The 20,723-nt window shown below is 45.1% G+C and overlaps 1 protein-coding gene across 3 annotated transcripts in view; it reads right to left on the bottom strand.

The window, feature by feature from the left end:
- Epb41l4a (erythrocyte membrane protein band 4.1 like 4A) overlaps positions 1–20,723 on the bottom strand; it is a 184,011-nt gene that overhangs the window by 84,250 nt on the left and 79,038 nt on the right. For 2 of the 3 annotated variants that reach the window (XM_050134972.1, XM_050134973.1), the window contains one exon: positions 4,175–4,226. In XM_050134972.1, coding sequence (XP_049990929.1) covers positions 4,175–4,226 — 52 coding nt within the window. Of the gene's footprint in view, positions 1–4,174; positions 4,227–14,674; positions 14,682–20,723 lie in introns of those variants that run through there. The other variant, XM_050134974.1, reaches the window with a different exon arrangement.

The following is a 20,723-nucleotide window of genomic DNA, read 5'->3' as shown; positions in this document are numbered from 1 at the left end:
CATGTATAGTTCTTAAAAATAATAATCAGGCCGGGCGATGGTGGCGCACGCCTTTAATCCCAGCACTCGGGAGGCAGAGGCAGGCGGATCTCTGTGAGTTGAGACCAGCCTGGTCTACAGAGCTAGTTCCAGGACAGGCTCCAAAGCCACAGAGAAACCCTGTCTCGAAAAACCAAATAATAATAATAATAATAATAATAATAATAATAACAATAATAATAATAATAATCAAAGCAGCCATGTAATAGCACAATATCTGCTACATTCTTAAACAATTCTAATTTTTTAATTTATTTTATGTGTGCAAGTATTTGTTTGAATATACATATGCACACCATAGGTATGTCTGTCACTCTCAGAGGTCAGAAGAAGGGGTCAGATCCCTGGAACTGGACGTACAGATTGTTGTGATCTGCCAGACAAGTGCCGGGAATTAAACCAGAGTCCTCTGTAAGAGCAGCCACTGCTCTTAACCACTGAGACCTCTCCAGCCCTGTTAACTATTCTAAATAGAAAAATATATCCTCACATAGGTAAAAAAGATACTTCTTATTCATTTACCACACACAGAAGAACTAAATCTGTAGACAACTAAAACAAAATTTAAAAATTCAGAAACAAAGCCTGGAATTGCACATGCGTGGGTAAATATAAAAGTCAACACACCGTGCCAGAGTATGCAGGTCCCTTGTGAACCGATATATTGTAGTATGCCATTTCTAGAAATAGTTACTTCAGGGTGGATGGGTGTAATCTGCACTGTTTATAAAATGCTGAACTTCCAAGCTGGCAGTAATTATTAATAGGTCTAATATACTTTTTTTAAATCTTTATCTATCTATCTATTTATTATTTATTTTGTGGCCGGATCTCACGCTGCTCGCACTGGCCTCCACCTCTACACAGCTGAGGCTGATCTGGAGTTCTGGTCCTCTGGTCCCCACCTCCCAAGCGCCATGCCCTTTGTTTTAGAAAGGCTCCAAGCAACTGTCAGCGCTGCAATTGATTATTTCACCGAAGGCTCCGCCCCACAAACGCGGACCTGGTGGAAACAGCTGACACCATGTAATTGATACAAAGAAACCCTCATCTACTTTCAGTTTTAGTTAAATTAATAAAGTCATAACTTAAGCGCCGGGTGAAAGAAACAAATTACATCAAGTAATAAAAATAAAGTCAATTTATACTATTTGAACCACGTTATTGCTTTTATCCCATGCTCACGCATGTTTTTGTCCTCTCCCAAAGCCCTGTTAACTGCATACACAGGACAGCAGGAGCAGGCCCATGCCTCTCCCTTCATCTCTGCCTTCCTTCATGAGTTACTTCCTACACTTAGGGATTTTTTTTTTATCTACATTTTAAAACCTTTCTCTAATTTCCTAACTATTCCATATATTGAGTTTTTTATGTATATTCAATTACTTTATTTATGACAAATGTGCCCCTCAACACAGACACCAGGGAGGCAAGATTATTAAATATTTAGAAGAGGCAGGAAGTCCACTGACAGCCGATGGTCTGTGTCAATCAAGCCCTGCTCCTGAGCAGATGGGTCGGCCTGTGCCCGCAGGCGGCTGGGCTTTCACCTAGGGTGGGCAGGGAGGCGTGCATACCGCTAAGGAGCGCACAAAGGGAAGAGGCATTCTATAGACTCCAGAGTGACTTTCATTCTGTGAACGTGACAGATGACCCTATTCACCCATCACAGGCATTTCATCTGTGTCCAGTCATGGGCAGCTAAGCAGAAACTTGAAAAATGCACAGTGAATAACACTCCACTTGAGTCCATTCTCTTCAAAGGTTTTGGCCTTTTCCACTGGCATACAGAGGGGCCTTGTGTCACTTCGTATTGCCCAGTGTGTGGCACACGCCGTTAATCCCAGCACTCAGGAGGCAGAGACGGGTGCATCTCTGTGAGTTCAAGACCAGTCTGCTACACAGTAAGTCCCACATCAGCTAGGGGTACATAGTGAGACATTGTCTCAAACAACAACAACAAATTTCATGAATATTTCTTGGCCACAGCCTGAAAATCTCCAGAAAGCAGGTGAAGCTCTGAGGAGTTGAGCAACTTTCCTGAAACCACAGGATGAGAATAAAGCTCACGCACACCTAGTATCTGGTGCTGTGTGGGCACTGCCTTCTACAGCCTGGGAAAGCAGGCCTTGGCTCAAACTCTTGTGGGAGCACCTGGTAGAGAATCTATGGCCCCAGAAATGGTCATTTATATGCAAGAATATTCCTAGCCAGACATTTTCTAATTAACTACAAAAATGAGATGCTGATGAGGCAAGTCACTAACTTAGCAGCATCTGAAATCCATCTATTCTCTGCCATCAATGTTAAGAAACCCTTAAAGTGAAGCTAAGATCATTTTGTTTTATCCAAAAACCATGGAGGAAGCAGACACTGGGAAGTGTCCAAACTACATTTTATAGTGCCTTAATGATAATAGGAATTTCCATTTAGCTTAGGGCAAGCAAATCCAGATTTGCCCATGAGAATCTTGACTACTAGCAGTGGCCTACCATTTGGATGGCTGCTCATACTGATTGTGCTATTTGCCTTCACTATCAAAACACTTGATGAAATAAAAAGTCTTCCATGACCTGTTTCTTCAGGTGAGATTCTGTTTTATACATATGATATATCAAATATTTAACATTACTGAATATGAAAAAAATATTGCTTCTTACAATGATGTTTAAGTAGAATATCTTAATAAATTGAGGAAAACTTTGGCATGCTTTAAAATCCATCTTAAAATTTTGAAAGACTTGCGTCTTTTTATGTGCCTGGGTGTTTTGTTTGCATGTGTATTTGTACACCATAGGTATGTCTGCTCTCCAGGAAAGCCAGAAGATATTATTAAATCCCCCGGAATCAGGGTTACATAGGCTATGAGCTACCGTGTAGCTGGGAATCAAACCTGGGTCCTCTGGAAGAACATGTGTTCTAATCATTGAGCCTTCTCTCCAACCCCTGCATTTGCTTGTTTTTGAAACAAGAACTTACTAACTAGTCCAGTTAGCCTGGAACCACTGTACAGCCCAAGCTGCCCTCCACTTTTGGCAATTCCCCTGCCCCAGCCTCTAAGATTACAGGCACAAACATCTGTGGGCCACTAAAATGTTGACATTTATTTTATTTTGTTTTATTTTAAAATAGTTATTCTTGAAATTTTTCTGAGTTTCTGATAGTTGTTTCTTTAATTTAGTCAAGTGGGCCCGAGCTGTAATTTATAAACTTTGGTGGTCTCTACAGAGGTAGAAAGCTGGAGACAATGATGCCAATGTTGAAAGAATTTACACTTGTTCCTGGGAGCCCTGCATTTCCAGGTTTCCAGTTCCTTGCTGTGGCTGCATTCCTGTGCTGAGATCCATCAACGCTCACAAAGCCAATGTGACCACAGAGAAAGGGCAGGCAGGCATGGGAGCAATGGGACCCAGAGGCAGAAGGGCCCACTAGGCTCTGATTGGCAGTCAGTGACAATTTGAACAAAAAGATTCATTGGTGATAGAGGTCAGTCTCGGATAAGGAAAAATTATGCAGACGGTGATAGTTACAGCAACATGAATTATTTCATGTCAGTGAGTTACACACACAATGTTTCAAATTTTTAACTTATGTAATTTTAACACAAAATTTGTAATTGATTGTTCTTTTGCATACTTAAGTTTAGACATGTGTTTATAAATAAAACCTTGGGTATGGATACTGAGATTAAAGAATACGTATTCAATTACACCAACTCCCCTAATAATTTATTTTTGTCATTCTAAACACTAACCCCTGACAAGGAATGACCTCTCCCCAAAGTCACAGAAACTCTTCATGTCGCAGCCCCGTGGAATGATAACAAAACACGCCATAGCCCAAGAACAAACACTTCCCTCTCTCTTCCTTTTTGCTTTTTAAGGTCGAGTTTTAAAGACAAACACATAGAAAAGTCAAAGATAAAAATCATGAAAGGGTGTACCCCTAGGACATTTGCTACAGTCACAGGCTCCGCTGAGTAGCTGATGAGATTAACTGCCCCAGTCTGGAGAATCTCAGTGCAGAGCCCGATCACGACTCCCGGTCCTACTGTTCCCTCACCAGCACTAAACGAATCACAGACATTTTACCAAGCCCAAGCCACCCGTTCACAAAATGAAAATGAAATACCTACTGTTGATTAGCTCCTTGTGTTCCGCAAGAGTTTTTGCTGGGTCCAGCCAATACTGTGAAACAGAAAGAGGCAAGGATAAAGTTAGATGCTTCCGTCCACCTTTGCATTGAGAGCATCTCTGAAATATTACTCAAAAGCCATTTAAATATCAACCAGGCAAGCTACTGTACATCACGTCACATCCACAAACACACTGTGGAGAGTTCTGTGGCTGGAATATTAGAGAGAGGGAAGGGTGCTCGTGGCTGGCATCCAGAGAGGCAGGGCTGCAATGAGCCTCAGCTGGGCTGTACTCACTGAAGGGTGAGTGGCAGCTAGACATTTACAAATGAGTTGTATTACTCGGAAATCCGTGGCCACTAAGAATACCCTCTAAGTGTCTTTCCAAAGTCCTCCTTTATAGCCCCCTGAGTCGTGCCTCTCCATAAAATGTCCCCAACCTCCTCACTAGCTGTCCCATGCCCTGTAACAACTGTTCCTCGGTACTGGGAAGAAAACAATTACATTAGCTCACACAGTCATTCAGGATCCAAGAGGGGAGGTCAGCTCAGCTGAGACCTGAATCCTGGAACACAGCCATGGGGGTTCCTAGCTGATCTCCCTGCCATCACCATGCAACACGGGCAGAGGACTGAAAAACTCTGCATGTCCCCACAGGGTCTCCATGCAGCTCACACACAGGACCTCCCACAAAGTCTTCAGCACTGGCTCACCCCAAGCTAGGCAACACACAATCATCACTAAGGGGGGACGCTCACGCTGGGTAACTGGCTTTAGACCATGTAAGGTATTTGCTTATTAATGCAGATTAACCTTTAACAAACAGAATTGCAGGCAGGGATAGGGAGGGAATTCTTGGCCCTACAGATGGGCTTTCCTTTTCTTCCTGAGGAATAAAAATCACTGAAAGGAGCAAGTCTCCAGCCTCAGCTCTCCATCTGCAAGAGGAGCAGGGAGAAGCCGCAGCTGCACAGGGGAGGCTCGGGGTCTCACGGGAGGCACTGAAGGGTCGGTGGGGACAAACAGATGGAGCCTCTCCATCATTTACCCTAGACAAATACAGAGGACCCACACACACCCAGGAGCCATCTACCTACATTTGCCTAAATGTCCTTCCGCATTAACCCTAATGAGCTCACACCTCCCCCACCCCCAACACTCAGGACAGAATCAGGGGCTACAGACAAAGGCCAGGAGAACCTACCTACTTACCCCAGTGTTCTCTTTCCTTCCCTTGGGTGAACCATTATTATAAACAGTGGTACTAATATGTTATGTGATCCCCTTACCTTCTATTTCAAATGATATGACAGGCGTTCATACTAAGTGCCCCATTAAGATATACTACTGATCTGTACCCAATGGCCACTGTCTCTCAAGGCAGTTCTACTTCTGCAAAATGTTTACAAAGCAGCTAACATACACAACTTTGCCAACTTAAAACAGAAGAGGTATCTGAAGCAGAGGCTGTAACAAGGGAAGTATTGTGGTGTCCACAATGACCAAAGATGCTGCTTTGGTACCGAAACCCTGGTTTAGAGGGAGATGGTGGCTTGTTGCATCCAACCCACTCGTTGCTCTGTGCTTTGGACTTGTTCTTCTTTGCATCCAAAGCTAAGGATTCTTCCCATGGGATGGAAACATAATGTACGGAGTATTCCTTTCCTTTGGTGTGAGGTAAGAAAGTTCGAAGCTGGGGAGATGGCACAAAGGAGAACTTTGCGCTGTTTGTGCAACTGCTGTGCAAGCCTGACAGCCTGAGTGTGACACGTGCAACAGGGCACACGACCATACTCACATACACATACCATACTCATGCTTGCAAGTGTATACACATGGGGGACACATAAGATTAGTTTTTAAAAGATTTAAATATGCCTATGTATTTCAGAGGGAAACCTAAAGAAACACAAATACCCACTTGACAGCTGATTAGGTCTCTACTGCTACATAACAAACTGCCACCAAAAAAAAAGTGAGGCTTAAAATCACACCCATTTATTATCTCAGTTCTGCAGGTCAGTGGCTCTCTTCTCTCTGGGTATCTGGGTTCAAGACTCATCAGTGCTGGTGACCATCCACAGAGCCCATAAGAGAGAGTCCTGGAGGCAGATGGGCCCTAGAGGCTCTTGCCATGTTCCCCAGAGGTCAATGCTGGTCCAAACACTGGGTTTTAATTTTAGGACTTACATCACACACAAGAGGACTCAAAGTGTGCCAAAAGAGGAATGGGTGGGATGGGAAGGAAGACCGAAACCATAAGGAGCCAATGAGAGCAGAGCTTCTAAATGTTCTCTTCTAAAATGAATACAAAGTGTCAAATTTTATAGACTCTTCAGTTCAAGGCATTTTGGGTAGTAAACTGTCTTCTAATGTTTATTTTTGGCTGGCACAGAATAAGATAAAAGTGGTCGATGTTAATGGTGTGCCATGGAGCTCAGCCTGTGTATACACTGTGTCATTTTCCATTTTTCTGTCTCCAGTGTTTTTTCAAACACTGAAAAGGCCATGAAAAGAAAACAGGGAGGAAGCTTTTATCTCAAAGGGATAGGAAAGATGCTTGGTGCATCAGATAAAGCATATTAATGATAATCTGTACAATTCAACCTCTTTCCATGAGAATGATTAAATTTTTATGTAAAAAAGCACGATAAAGTAGGATCCTAAGATGAGACAGAAATTGCCATTTGCACAAAGCAAAGCAAGATCCATCAGAGGTCATTCCATCAACTCCCCGCACATAAGATATGCTAACGACACATCCATCCAGCTTGCCAGACACAAATCTCATTTTATCAAAATGGAAGGCTGAGGTGATGGAGGTCAGACAATGATAAATGCTCCGAACGTAAATAATAAACATAATCAACCAGGTTCCACAGGCCAGCATCCTGAAATGCAAAATCCACTTATGTTCAACCAAGGGAAAGATATGACCTTGGAACCAAGGCAGCCACAGTATACCCCCACTGCCACTGCTCGCCATCAACAAGCAATCAAACACAGCACATGCCTGTTCACACCGAACACACCAGGCTGCTGTTCACACCCAAGAGGAAAAGGATGCATAACTTTGCTACTGAATGCAATATCCCAATCTGAAGGTTCTGAAGGTGGGCTGTAAACCATTTAGCACGCACAGAACACTCTCTGTTAATACCTTTCTATGTCACCAGGCACTGACCTGGGAAGTAAGATGGGCCTCTAGCCTCAAGGAACTTAAAGCACAGCTAGGTACATACCTAGAATTATAATGCAGACCATAAAAAAGTGCACAAAATGAGTGCATACGTGACAACCTTACACACAAGGAACACTGCAAGGGAAATGCAAAAGACTATACTAAGGAAAAACAGTGAACAAACGTTCATGATAAAATCCTCAGGATTTATGTAACTTTATACTGTTATAAAATGCATGTCAATTGTCTCAATGCCTGTGTATGTGTGTGGTGCACATGTTTATGTGGACGCGTGTGGAGTACGAAGGTCCGTATCTGATGTCTTTCTCAATTGTTTATCCCGGTTTTCATATATTTGGTATATAATATTTTCATTGAGAATTTCACACACGCATACTATGTATTTTGCTCATATTCCTTCCCAACTCCCCCCCCCAACTTTGTGTTCCACCTTGTGTTTTGAGACAGGGTCTCTCACTGGACCTGAAGGTCATTAACGTGGCTAGGCTAGCTGACCAATGAACTCCAGAGATGCACTTATCTCCGCCCCACAGCCTGGAGTGACAGGCAAGCCTCACCTGCCCAGCACGTACATAAATGCTGGGGATCCCAACTCGGGTCCTCCTGCTTGCACGTCAGGGCCTTCTACCCACGGAACTATCTCCCGAGCCCTCCTCCACAGATGAACACATCAGCAGCCTTCGCAAGGGAGCGCTGTACTGAAACTGGTGCTGCCCAATGGCTAAGACATCGCATTCACGGAGCATGCTCTGGCTTGGATACCATTTGTCCTTTCCCAACACTCATGATGAAATTCAGTCCCCAGTGTAGCGGTGCCGAGAGAGTGACCTTTAAGAGACTATTGCCTCGTGAGGTGTCACCTCACAAACAGATTAATGCTGCCTTTCTGGGATGGACTCCTCATGAGAGCAGGGCTGCTATGAAGCAAGGCTCCTCCTGCTTTGTCTCTTCCTCCTGCTCATCCCAGCACAAGGCCTTGATGGATGCACCTGCCTCCTTTTGAGCATCTAGCCCCTTGGACCATAAGCCAAACTAAATCAATTTGATACAATGTGTCAGTCTTAAGTGCTCTGTCACAATAATAAAAACCAGGCTGTGATGTGGGAGTGTCATATATCAATCTGTTGATTTCATTGGTTAAGTTATAATAAACCAACTGCTTGGCCTCAGCTTGGAACATAGATGGGAGGAGTAAACAGAATAGAATTCTGGGCGGAAGAGGAAGTGAGGTCAGACCCTGCTCTGCTTCAGAACAGACGCCATGCTCAGCTCTCCCGGGTAGACGCGATAGCTCTGCTCTCTGAGGCACACGCGATGAAGATGGATGTAGGCTAGAATCTTCCCGGTAAGCGCACCTTGGGGTGCTTACACACATTATTAGAAATGGGCTAGTCCAGGTGCGAGAATTAGCCTATAAGGGCTAGAGTATGGGCCAAGCAGTTCTTTAAATGAATACAGTTTGTGTGTTGTTATTTCGGGCATAAGCTAGCCAAGCGGCCGGGGTGTTGGGGACGCAGCCCCGCCGCTCTTGTTTCAACAAGGCTGGTAGATCATTTTTAGAAAGAAAAAAGAGGGCTTATCCTACTTGTTCCTGTCCTTTCCCCTGCACAAAGTGAGAGAGAAGAGACAAAAACAGTTTCAGGATCACGCTATGTGATGCTGACAACCAGAGGGTGGCATTTCTGGACTGGGCTTGGCTGTGCCGCCATATTGTCTATCCAGATGGCCCCAAGGAGAAACAGCCTGTATTCTCTAGGAGAATCTCTCAGATGGGCAGTCACTCTCCCCTCCTCATTCCTCTCGATTTTACCCCCCCCCCCCCGCCCCACTGCCTTTAGTGTAAATTCACAAACTGGACTAGATCCTATTCTGTACAAAAATAGCAGTAAATAAAAACACACCTTTCTGCCTTACCCCATTTCATGAAGTCCCTAATAGTTATTCAGGAAACAAGACCACCGTCCTCCCTGCTATCAGTCTTTCCCCAGGATATAAGGGGCAAGCAGTTAGATAGCCTCCCTCCCTCGGCCTGTCAATCTTAATAACAGCACTGGTGTAACTAGGAGAGAAATGACAGACCCTTTGCCATCTCTGACACTCTTGGCTAAATGCCCTGGGCTCCTCTCATCCACCTTGGCTGGCGATGTTACAATTTCATCAGTTTTCTAGGTTAACAGTCTCTGAATTAAAATTCTAAATTCTAATACCACTAAATCAATATCCTAACCTTTGATATGATATATATTCAATTCCGGGCATGCCCACTGCCAACTGTTCATTTGGAGTCCCCTTGGCATTCGCGCAGCGTACTGACTCCTCCACAATTTAAATAAAGGACTGGCAGCATGCAATGATGAACTGGCCAGTGTGCTCAGCCCACAAAAGGACACTTGATCACCCCTGCGAGGCTCGGGGAACACCACAAAAGAAGGGGAGAGAATGTGAGAGCCAAAGGAGGAGCCGTGAGCATGTCATGCCTGCTGCACTCGTGACCTTACTACACACGCCACCATTTCATCCTCATGAGGTCTTACCTCTCACTAAAGGAGCTAATGGTTTCTGGAGATGGAAGAATCATTTTCTTCGGCGGATGCAGACATTGATAAGCTGTCCGCGTTACAGTAAAAAATCGTCCCACCCATGTTCATGCAAGAAACCACGACTGAACTCAGGGGTCACATGCACAAGAAACCACGGCTGAACTCAGTGGGTCACACGCACAAGAAACTACGGCTGAACTCAGGGGTCACACGTACAAGAGATCAAAGTAGGAGACAGGCTTGTTGAGACAAATGTCTTCAAAGGGGGTGGGAGAGGACACTAGCAGGTAAAAATGGCCAGAATCCACTATTTGTATACTTTTTTTTTTTTTTTTTGGTTTTTCGAGACAGGGTTTCTGTGTGGTTTTGGAGCCTGTCCTGGAACTAGCTCTTGTAGACCAGGCTAGTCTCGAACTCACAGAGATCCGCCTGCCTCTGCCTCCCAAGTGCTGGGATTAAAGGCATGCGCCACCACCGCCCGGCTTATATGTATACTTTTACTGTATTTATTTTCCAATGGGTGTAATGATGATTTCTTTAAGAACTGAGGAATGGCTGGGCACAGCGATGCATGACTTTAATCCCAGCACTCAGGAGGTCAACTGGGTCTACACAGTGAGATCCATCTCAAAACAGAAGCAAACAACAAAAGAACTAAGAACGCTATGTAGCTTAAGAATGCTACATTTGGCCAGGTGCTGGCAGCGCACGCCTTTAATCCCAGCACTCGGGAGGCAGAGGCAGGCGGATCTCTGTGAACTCCAGGCCAACCTGGTCTACACAGCTAGTTCCAGGACAGGCTCCAAAGCCACAGAGAAACCTTGTCTGGGAAAACAAACAAACAAACAAACAAACAAACAAACTACATTTATGTTTTCTAATGCTTTCTCCTTCCCTTCGTTCTGGGAACTGAATTAGGGTCTTAGGCAAGCTTTACCAACTCTGAGCTCATAAACCCAACCACTGGGCTCCATGCCAGCCCTTTTTTACTTCTTATTTTAAAACAAGATGTCACTAAGAAGATGCATGGCCTCATCTGGAACTCAGTCTATATACAGCCCAGGCGGAAGAGCCTAAGATTCTCCTGTCTCTGTCTTCCAAGTCATTGAGATTACAGGCCTGGGGCACCAGGCCGCTTAATCGTGCTTTCTGCAAACCAAAGAATTGTCACACACATTTTTTTGTTGTTTAAGATAGCAAAACAATTTCTAAGACATCAAAAGAGTCTGAGATGCAAGAGCCATAAAGATTCCAAAAAGAAAGAAAAGAAAAGACAGAATAGGTCATCCTGGGAGTTTAGGACTCAACATAATTCACACTCGCACTCCAAGACATCCAGGGCTGTGACAACAGCTATTTGTTCTTTTCTCTGGGTACGAATTCAGGGCCTCTAAGCGACATCAACAGGCTATGAGTTTAACTTGCTCCTTGGTATGAATAGCTAAAAGCCTGAGGACCGTACTAGAACAATCTCTCAGTATGGGCCAAAACAACAGCGGTCATTGGAGCCACTTGCACAGAACTGCTAACCCACTCTCTGGAAGCGTCTGAACACTAGCAATGTATAACCTAACCCCAGACCCCACACTCAGCCATCAACTCCACCTCCCCAGCTTGCTCCTCTAGCAATGTGAGCGCATGGAGACATTGGTGATCCCAGCAGTTCTGCATCGTCCTTTCCTCTGCCCCTTCCTCCGTCCTCACGTGCTCCGTTGTCCATTACAATCATGCACTTGTAAGCATCCAAGTCCCTTACACATCCTTCCCTCTGTAATGTCCACCGGGTGGGGACACAGAGTTAACTGTGGCCATGTCTTCCCTATGCAGGCACCCCAATGGTTACACACACCAAAGGTTCAGACTGCACAACATCAGGGTAGGAACTGAATTAACTGAAAGAATCAATTTAAGGGAGGAGAGGGCTAAGAGACATGTGGGTTTAAGGTTCGTGTGGTGGTGTATCACTCTGCAGTGGCAGGAACATGAGCTGACAGCTCGTTACATCTCAGGCAGTCAGGAAGCAGAGAGCTCAGGTCTGAAGACTACGAGCTGTTACTCAAAAGAGCCACCTTCCAGCAACCCACCTCTATGTAATTTCGTCAGATGGAGATCGAGCCTTTAACACGTGGGCCTTAAGGGAACATTTCAAATCTAACCAATCACTTCAAGTTCATCACCGCCCCTATTGTCGAACACTGATTCTCTCTACCAAGACGACCCCTGGGCAGTTTCTCTTCTTCCTTCCAAGCTCTCGGCTGAAGGCCTTGGTTATTCCACTGAGGAACTAAAGCAATCAGAACAGTCTCGCTCCCACCTGCTCACATCGGTGCTGCGCTCTGTCCTCTCCTGTTACCTGAGACACATCCACGATCCACTTAAACCCAAGGTGACTTTCCGTTTGTGACATCCAAGTTTCTCTTTCTACAAAAATCACTCCCGGCCACGTTTTTTTTCCTACCCTTATCGTACTAGATAGAGCGTGTGTATGTGTGGGGAGGGTGGTGTGGTGTGGGTGTGTGGGTATGAGAGGTATCTGTTTGTGTGTGGGTGTTGAGGATTAAACTCAGGGTCTTGTAACATGCTAAGCAAGCATTCAACCACCAAATTATATACCCAGTCCTTTGTTTTTGGACCTGAGCCTCACTGTGAAGCTCAGGTCAGCACTGACCTTCTTATTCTCCTGTCTCAGCACCTTCCCCAAAGATGTTAAGATTACAGGCATAACTACCATGCCTAGCCAAAATAAAAGGTTTATTTAAAATATATTTTTAATTTAATCTTTGAAAATTTCATATTTACAACACATTCTATTCTTATATATCCCCACTCTACCTCCATTACTTTCCTCTAACTCCCCCAAGTCCCTAGACTACCCAACCTGTCTCTCTTCCCCTTCCCAACTTCATGTCATATCATCATCATCACCACCATCACCAGCATCACCACCAGCAGCATCACCATCATCATCATCACCACCATCACCATCATCACCACCATCATCACCACCATCATCATCACCACCATCACCATAATCATCACCAGCATCACCATCACCAGCATCACCACCACCATCATCACCACCATCACTACCACCAGCATCATCACACCATCATCACCATAATCATCGCCAGCATCACCACCATTACTACAACCAGCATCATCATCACCATCACCAAAAGCATCACCACCATCAATACCTCTGCTGGCCCAGTTAGTGCTGCCCACATGCAGACGACACATAGCTGAAGTCAACTGTACATATTTTAAATAACACGGTATAAGAAACTCCACTGGAGCATCAGAAACGAAGGTGTTACTATCTCAGCCACTCATGGCCATCTGATGGTCTAGTCCTCACTCTGAATTTATATGCTACCAAGGAGCAAGCACTTCATATACTTCGTACACAATCCTTGACAGTATAAACAGTGGTTGTAGTGGTATACTGAAAAGCAATGTGTTTATGTGTTTACTGTACGTAGGAGTAAAGAGCAGCCGAGAATGCTGCAGACACATCTCTGGTTCTCCTCTTTCTTCACTGACCACATAATCTCTTTGCTGGTTGCTTCTTAGGTTCCCAGCCAAGAAACACCAAAATGCCTGAGGCTAACACTTTCTGACTAGAATCCCTCTTCATGTTTCTGCCAATATTACATCTCTACTTGGATGCTCATTAGAGTCTGAGACCTTAAGTATCAAAAAAAAAGTTTCTACTTGAGCAAACACACACACACGCATACATGCACATATGTGCACATAAAGATGAACGCCATCTTCCAAGCTCCATAAATGGTTCAAGACTTTGTGACACTCTGTTCATTCTTTATCTTCTACCCATCTGCAAATACTTTTGGCTTCTATATTCTAAACAGAAACAAATCTGAAGGTTTAGCCGCATTCTCAGGTCTAAGTGGCATCACGCTTACCTGGATTCCTTAAAGAGCTGCTTTTATGACACCCTGCTCCCCCCTCATCAATCCCGCCTTGGGAGTTAGGAAGAGAAACTGACTGGAAGCGTAAGTCAGAGAAGTTCAGTCTTCTGGAGGGAGAGCGCTCTCCCTCCAGCAGTTTCCCTTTGGATGGCCACTTCAGCCAAAGTCCTTATGGAAACAGAACGGCCCCTGCAATCCCAGTCCTGCTGCCTCCGCCTCCCCTTTGACTTGGCGGGTGGAGCAGCAAGAAGCACCTTACACAAGAGTGTGGTGGGAGTCAGAAGACTTGAAGGCTGTTCCCAGAGCATGGAGGAAAAAGCAAAGAGAAAGCCCTTGGACGCAGAAGAGAGGAACCTAATTATACAGGGTCAGGGGCTTAGCAATGCTGTTGCCTGTGGAAACACAAAAAATTTTAATAAGGTGCCTAATGAACTGTATGATCCAGAGAGGGAGATTTCCAGGCAGACTGGAGAAAGCGCCAATGGCTTCACTTTGCTGCCTACAATGAAATTCAAGGAGAGGGAGAGAGATAAGGGGGGAAAAAGTTGAAGGATAAAGGAGAGCCAGGACTTAAGAGTTCAGAAATAAAACTTCTCATTCCCTGTCTTATCAGAAGGCAGCCAGTGCTACAACTAAGAAACGGCTTCCAGGCAAAGACTGAATCCAGAAGCTGTCAGGAAAACAAGATGTAATTATAAAATCCTTATTAAGTCCTCAAAAAGACTTCATATGAGGCTTCACGGACTCTTTTCAAATGACGAAGTATCCTGAGCAATCCTGAGGGTGTTCTTCAACAGCCTTGCAAGGATGGAAAGAATGGACTTACGTGTGGATACCAGAGCAGCTGGTTAGTGCAGCCTTTGTCTGAGAAAGCTGATTAAAAATGAACTTGAAGCAAATCTGCAAAGACAGTTTTCTGTTTGTTTTATAATTATGCCAAATGAACGTTGTAGCACAAGCCTGTAATTCCAGCCAGCACCTGGGGAGACAGAGGAAGGAGGAAACCAAGTTTAAGGCCCGCCTAGACCTCACAGGGATACCTGTCTGTCTCCAGCATGAGCGGAGTAGCAAGGGGAAAAATATGTCTGCCTTTTCAGGCTTCATCGGGCTGACTGGAATGCCGCTCAGCTGCAAACATGTATTACTTATATATGGAGAAGGAAAATCCAGAGAACAGACCCCACAGCCAATCCTGCGGGGCCACCAACACCATGGACAACTCCCAGGGACTTAAGACCAAGAAAGAGCTACGTGCGCCAGGCCAGGCTGGATTTCAAAATCTAAAATGTCGTACTGAGTCCTGTTAAGTGTATACAAATATTGTCTCTGAATTTTAAAAACAAAATGTAAAGACTAGAAACTAAAAACTGTATGGGTTAGTAACTGCCTCCTGTTTCTCTCTTTTCTACATTTTTGTGGTTTTCTTTATCGCCACCCTGCTTCTAAATGGACATGTTCAGGCCCTGCGTGGTGGCTCACATCTGTAATCCCAGGACCTGAGAGGCTGAGAGATAAGACTGTCTTGAGTTTGAAGCCAGCCCAGGCTACAGAGTAAGACTTGGTCTCTAATAATAAAAAGTATTTATTATTATTATTAATAATAAGAAGAAGAAGATAAATAAATGTAAATGGTGAAAATTTGAGTAATAAATGTTCCTTGTATCTTGGACACCTGAATACTTACTTGGTCCTCAGTTGGCGGTACGATTTGGGTAGGTTTGGGAAGTGTGGCCTGGATGGAGGAAGTATGTTGCTAGGGGCGGGCTTTGGGAATTTTAAGCCATTCTAGTTTGTTCTCTTGTCCTTCTGGAACCATGAGCCAGATAAACCCTTCTTTCTAGGAGCTGACCACTCTGCTCTATCCCAGCAGTGGAAGAGGAGCTAATACGGGAGTTGGTGCCACTGACAACATACACCGTTACACAACTGAACAATGGCAGGGATTCACCTCCTTGCTTATCACCTAGATTCAGATGGAGGCCCTGCACTGCGGCGGGGCATGGCGCTCAATGCTGTTGTATTTCTTCACATATTCAAGGAGGAAAATCTGAAGAAAACTGCCCAGAATCGAATCTCATGAGACTCTGAACTTGAAGCCTGAGTCTTCTATCATAGTAAATGAGAATCTAGAGAAGCCAGGCAGAATACATATATCTTTATTTAGGGAAAAAATACAATTTTTGAATAAAGAATAAAATCTAATGTTTAAAAACGTGTCTTTAAGAGCTGGAGAGACGGCTCAGAAGTTAAGACACGTATTGGTTTTGAAGAGGACTGGGGTCAGTTCCTGGCACCCACATGGAGGCTCACAACCACCTATGACTCCTGCTTCAAGGGATCCAATGGTCTCATCTGGTCTCCAGGGACACCAGGCACTTGATGCAGATACATGCATGCAGGCAAAACACTCACACACAAATCTCTACAAAACTGTCTGTAAAATCCACCAACACTATCATCAAGGGCTGTCTGGTTTCCTCTCGTTTTTAAAACACTGGTCGGCCTCTTCAAATGAACAGACTACGGCAGAAGTCATGCCTCTGTGGTCGCATCCAGTCCTCGTTCCCTCTGTTCTTTTGGAGTCTGGGCCCTGGAAACTATGATATGAGGAAGTCAAGTAATACTGGGGGAAACCAACCAGCTTTCAGACTGCAGGAATTTAGCAAGCACAGGTCTTTAAGGCGGGGTTTGTCCCAACTCTGTCCTAGCACCTGAAAGCTGATGCAGTTCAGTTAGCTGAGTAACTGACCACAGAGGAACCAGATCCAGCCTGGGGGTGGATTGAGAAGTCATCCTGGCCTTGGCGCCGCTGCCTAGAACTATACACTGCCCAGTTGTGTCCAATGAGAGCACCGAGCTGCACAGTTATCCCAGCAGCGCACAGGAGCCGCACTTCTGCTCTTTCGCATTTAGACTCTCTGTGAGCTTCCAGCCTCATGCCCTAGTGTGACTGGACTTGGAAGTCAAGACATTTGAAATGTGTATACCCCAAATGAAACTACTAACTCCCTCCTCCTCAACCAACCTGTCCACCAGACCGCATCCTTTTCTCCCTCATTTTGCTCTCCCACCGCCTGCCCAATATCCAGCCTGCACAGGCTGTAGGGTATACGCACACGTATGATGAGCCGGCTTCGGCATTACCCCTTAGCTTCAGCAGCCCTTCAGTTCAGGGACACCTATGTGTCCCTTTCTAAGGTCAATGTTCCGCTCTCTCCGACCACCACAGCTCTCCCACTCCTATCATCCCAAAGACGACTCTTCCACGTGGCCAGCAGCAGATTCCCAGGCACTGTGAAGTGCCAACCCGAAAGTTCTCAGCATCGCCTGCTTGAACATCGACTAGCTCTCCTGGAAATAAACTCCTTGGAACCAGGGGCCTTGTCCCTTGCTCCCTACCATCATACACAGTAGAGACACAGTAGCTGCCCAGGAAATATTTGCTGCTTCATTAAACAGTGAGAAATAGCAAGTATAGTACCAGGCCAAACATATGGTCAGAGTAAGCCTATAGCACGTCAGAATTTCCTAAGTAAATATCCACTAGAGAGCATCCTAACCCCCAAAAGAAAGCTGAGTATTTCTTACAAGGAAAAACAAACAAACAAAAAACTAAACGTAAATCACGCAGCAATGCCAAGCTTTACAGCTCCTAAAGGCAGGCAGGCATTAGCTACTCTTGGCCATCCGTGCAATCATATGCCCAAACTTAAACCGTTCCTTCAGAACTTAGGACTGGGATAGATTCTACAGACGGGTCAGCATTTAGTGCCTGTAAATTAAAGACAAAATAACATGGGAAATATTGCAGAAAGCGTACAATAGAAGGCTTGATTGTCATACCTCAATCTACCCATTTATTATGTTCACGAAGGATATAACATTCATGGAGGACATGGAGAATACAATCCTCTTATGATTCAGAACAAAGGTAAATCAAGGCTAATCTGTCAGATTTATGTCATGATTTTATGCATTAAAAGAAGTCTCCGTCTCCCATGATAATCAAATGTGTAGGCCAAGTGTGGTGGTGTGTATACTTAGGCAGGCTTATCAAGTTAGAGGTCAGCCGAGGCTACACAGAGAGACCACATATAGTTAAAAAGGGAAAAGAGGGAGGGAGAGAGGGAGGGAGGGAGGGAGGGAGAGAGGGAGGGAGGGAGGGAGGGAGGGAGGAAGGGTCTAGAATGATTAACTCTTAAAGCACTGCTTCCACATATACCACCATCAAACACCTGAAATTCTATCTTTATAACTCACACTGATTTAACTAGGAAGGAACGAGTCTAACTTAATAAAAATGCTCACTGAAAAAAAAACTGGCAATGTCCCTTTTATGTAATTAATAAAGTATAAATTAAAGAAATTTCTCAAATGTCTGTTTCATTGGTAGAAGAATGTTTATCACACTTCCATACCTTGCTTTTTATCCACATTCTCTCTCTCTCTCTCTCTCTCTCTCTCTCTCTCTCTCTCACACACACACACACACACACACACAGAGTTGAATATTTCTGTATATACCAATGTTTCAATTAGTTCTGATAGCTCTTCTTTGATCTTGTATCACTTTGACTGTTTCTTTTATTCTAGTTTGAGTTTATAAAAAAAAAATGAGAGCACTGCATGTCATTAATAATGAAATTTCAGGAATTCAGTCCCTCCTTTTCCCTAAACCTGGAAAGCAACACCGGATAGGCACAGGAAGATCCTGCATGCCCTGCAGAAGACACACTGGCACCCACTGTGATCAACCATCTGAGAATTGACAGCAAATACAATAAACCAAGAACCAGGAAATGGATGCAAGCTATGCCACAGACCAAGCAATGTATCACTTTAGACCAAGCAATGTCACAGAACAGTCTCTAGGCCAAGCAATGTCACAGAACAGTCTCTAGGCCAAGTGAGCTATGTCACAGAAGAGACTATAGACCAGTGAAGCCTTTCCCACACATTTACAAAGTTCCGTCAACACCAACACATGAAGAAACTCAGGATCAATCAAACCACCTCTGCTGTCCCGGGAGCTACAGGGAGGAACGCATGACGCCCACCAGGCAGCTAGCTCTGCGGGTGCCACTCAGCAGCTCTGCCACAGCATCTCCCAGGGATCTTCCACACACGTCAGCTCCCAAACTCCTACTGTAAGACTTCTCAGGGGAGATAAGACCCTCTCCAAACAGGAAGCACTCCAGAAAAATACCATCTGTTCCTATTTTATTAAACACTGTTTAGGGACTACAGAGGAATAGAAATTTTATTATAAGCAATATTATAAGCATTTTCTAAGAAAATCAAGGTCCAAAGTCATGACTGCTACAGATGGCCCTGACCCACACAAGTCCTCATATGCCACGCCTTCTTCTATTACACATTACACAACCGTGTACTTGTCGCTAGACAAGAACTGCTAAGCAGCACCCAGTAGCTACCAGAACATAGTAAGCATCACGCATATCGCACGCCTTGTAATTCCATAAATTTCTAAGCTAACTGTCCGATCTCTCGGTGAAGCCATTTCTTTCTTACGGTGAAACATGTTTTAACTGAGAATATGTTTTAAGTGAAAGAAGCAAGGTGAGGAACACGAAGAATTACGGGCAGCATGAAGCCACAGAAGGAGGAGTGGGCCTTCCCTCCACCAGGCCTGCACATGGTATCTGGCGGGAGGGGAGGAGCCTCCGTTCTAAAGGAGCTTAGAAGGCTTACCCTGCAGCAACAGCTGGTGATAACCAACCTCAGGATGTTTGCAAACAAGACACTGTTAATACCTGAGATAAAAAGACGTAAGGCATTCCTGGACAGTAGAGGAAAGTTTCAAGAAAAAAAAAAAGACAGAGACATGGGTGGTAAGAGAGAAGGGCTTAACTGGGTGAAAACAGAGAGGAGCACAGGTGGTCGGGGAGGCAGCACCTTAGCCTGAGGCATGCTGGGACAGGTAAGGGGCTGCGGAGGAGCGACAGGCTCCCGCACCTGGATCTAGGGCCTGGATGGCACACTATAGGCTCACACTGTGAGCCAGGGGGCTCAAGAGTAACTCAGGGCTGTGCCTCTTGGAGGACCGTGTGGACCATGGTTTAGAGTAGAGACTTTCCTTAGGGATCCCAGTGAAGAATTAGAAGCCACAGTGAGACACCATGAAAGTCCCATTCCCGAGAGAAAACTGCAACCAAGAGTGAGAAAATGTAAAGACTGAAGACAAGAAATCCACTCAAAATTTGTACAGGAGTCCAAACTAATCTACTAGGACCTAAAGTTTTGTATTGTGTGTGTGTGTGGGGTGTGTGTGTGTGTGTGTGTGTGTGTGTGTGTGTGTGTGTGATCTGTGTGAGGACGAACCAGCCACGGAGCCCATGTAGTGGTCGGAACACGGCTGTGCAGAGTTGATTCTCTCCATTCACTTGTATGTGGGTTCCAGAGATTGAGGGTTCGTGCGGCAGGCGCCTTGCCAGCATTCTGACGGCACATGAGACAGAGGTGAAAAACAGCACTAGAGAGCCTAACAGCCCACAGGTCCTGCTATTTCAGTTATCCCGGGTTAGTTGTTAACGGCAGTCCCTTTTACTCCCAGGAGCGCCCGAGTTTGCAGGGTGGTATTAAGACAGAGAGCTGCCCAGGTGAGCTGGCCCTGAGGGTGCTGAGTGTGGGAAAGCCGGCCCAGCCCTCCTTGTCTGCCAATGTGGTGGTGAGGGCGAGAAAAAGACGTCCCCCTCCTCTCCTCCCCCTGTGGCTGGTGAGAGAGCTAATTTACCAGCTGCAGCGCACAAACCCAGCAATACCCGGGCCCAAAACCAGGGCTATGAGTTGGCCCACCCCAACATCCACCCCATCTACGATCTGCCAGAGCATGTGAAGGGGCTGGTCCTGCAGAT

Source organism: Alexandromys fortis, unplaced genomic scaffold, assembly GCF_014885135.2.
Source record: "Alexandromys fortis isolate MF-2015 unplaced genomic scaffold, M_Fortis_MF-2015_v1.1 scaffold_25, whole genome shotgun sequence".
NCBI lineage: Eukaryota > Metazoa > Chordata > Mammalia > Rodentia > Cricetidae > Alexandromys > Alexandromys fortis.
Note: the sequence above shows the minus strand (reverse complement) of the source record. Positions and strands in the feature narration are given on the sequence as shown.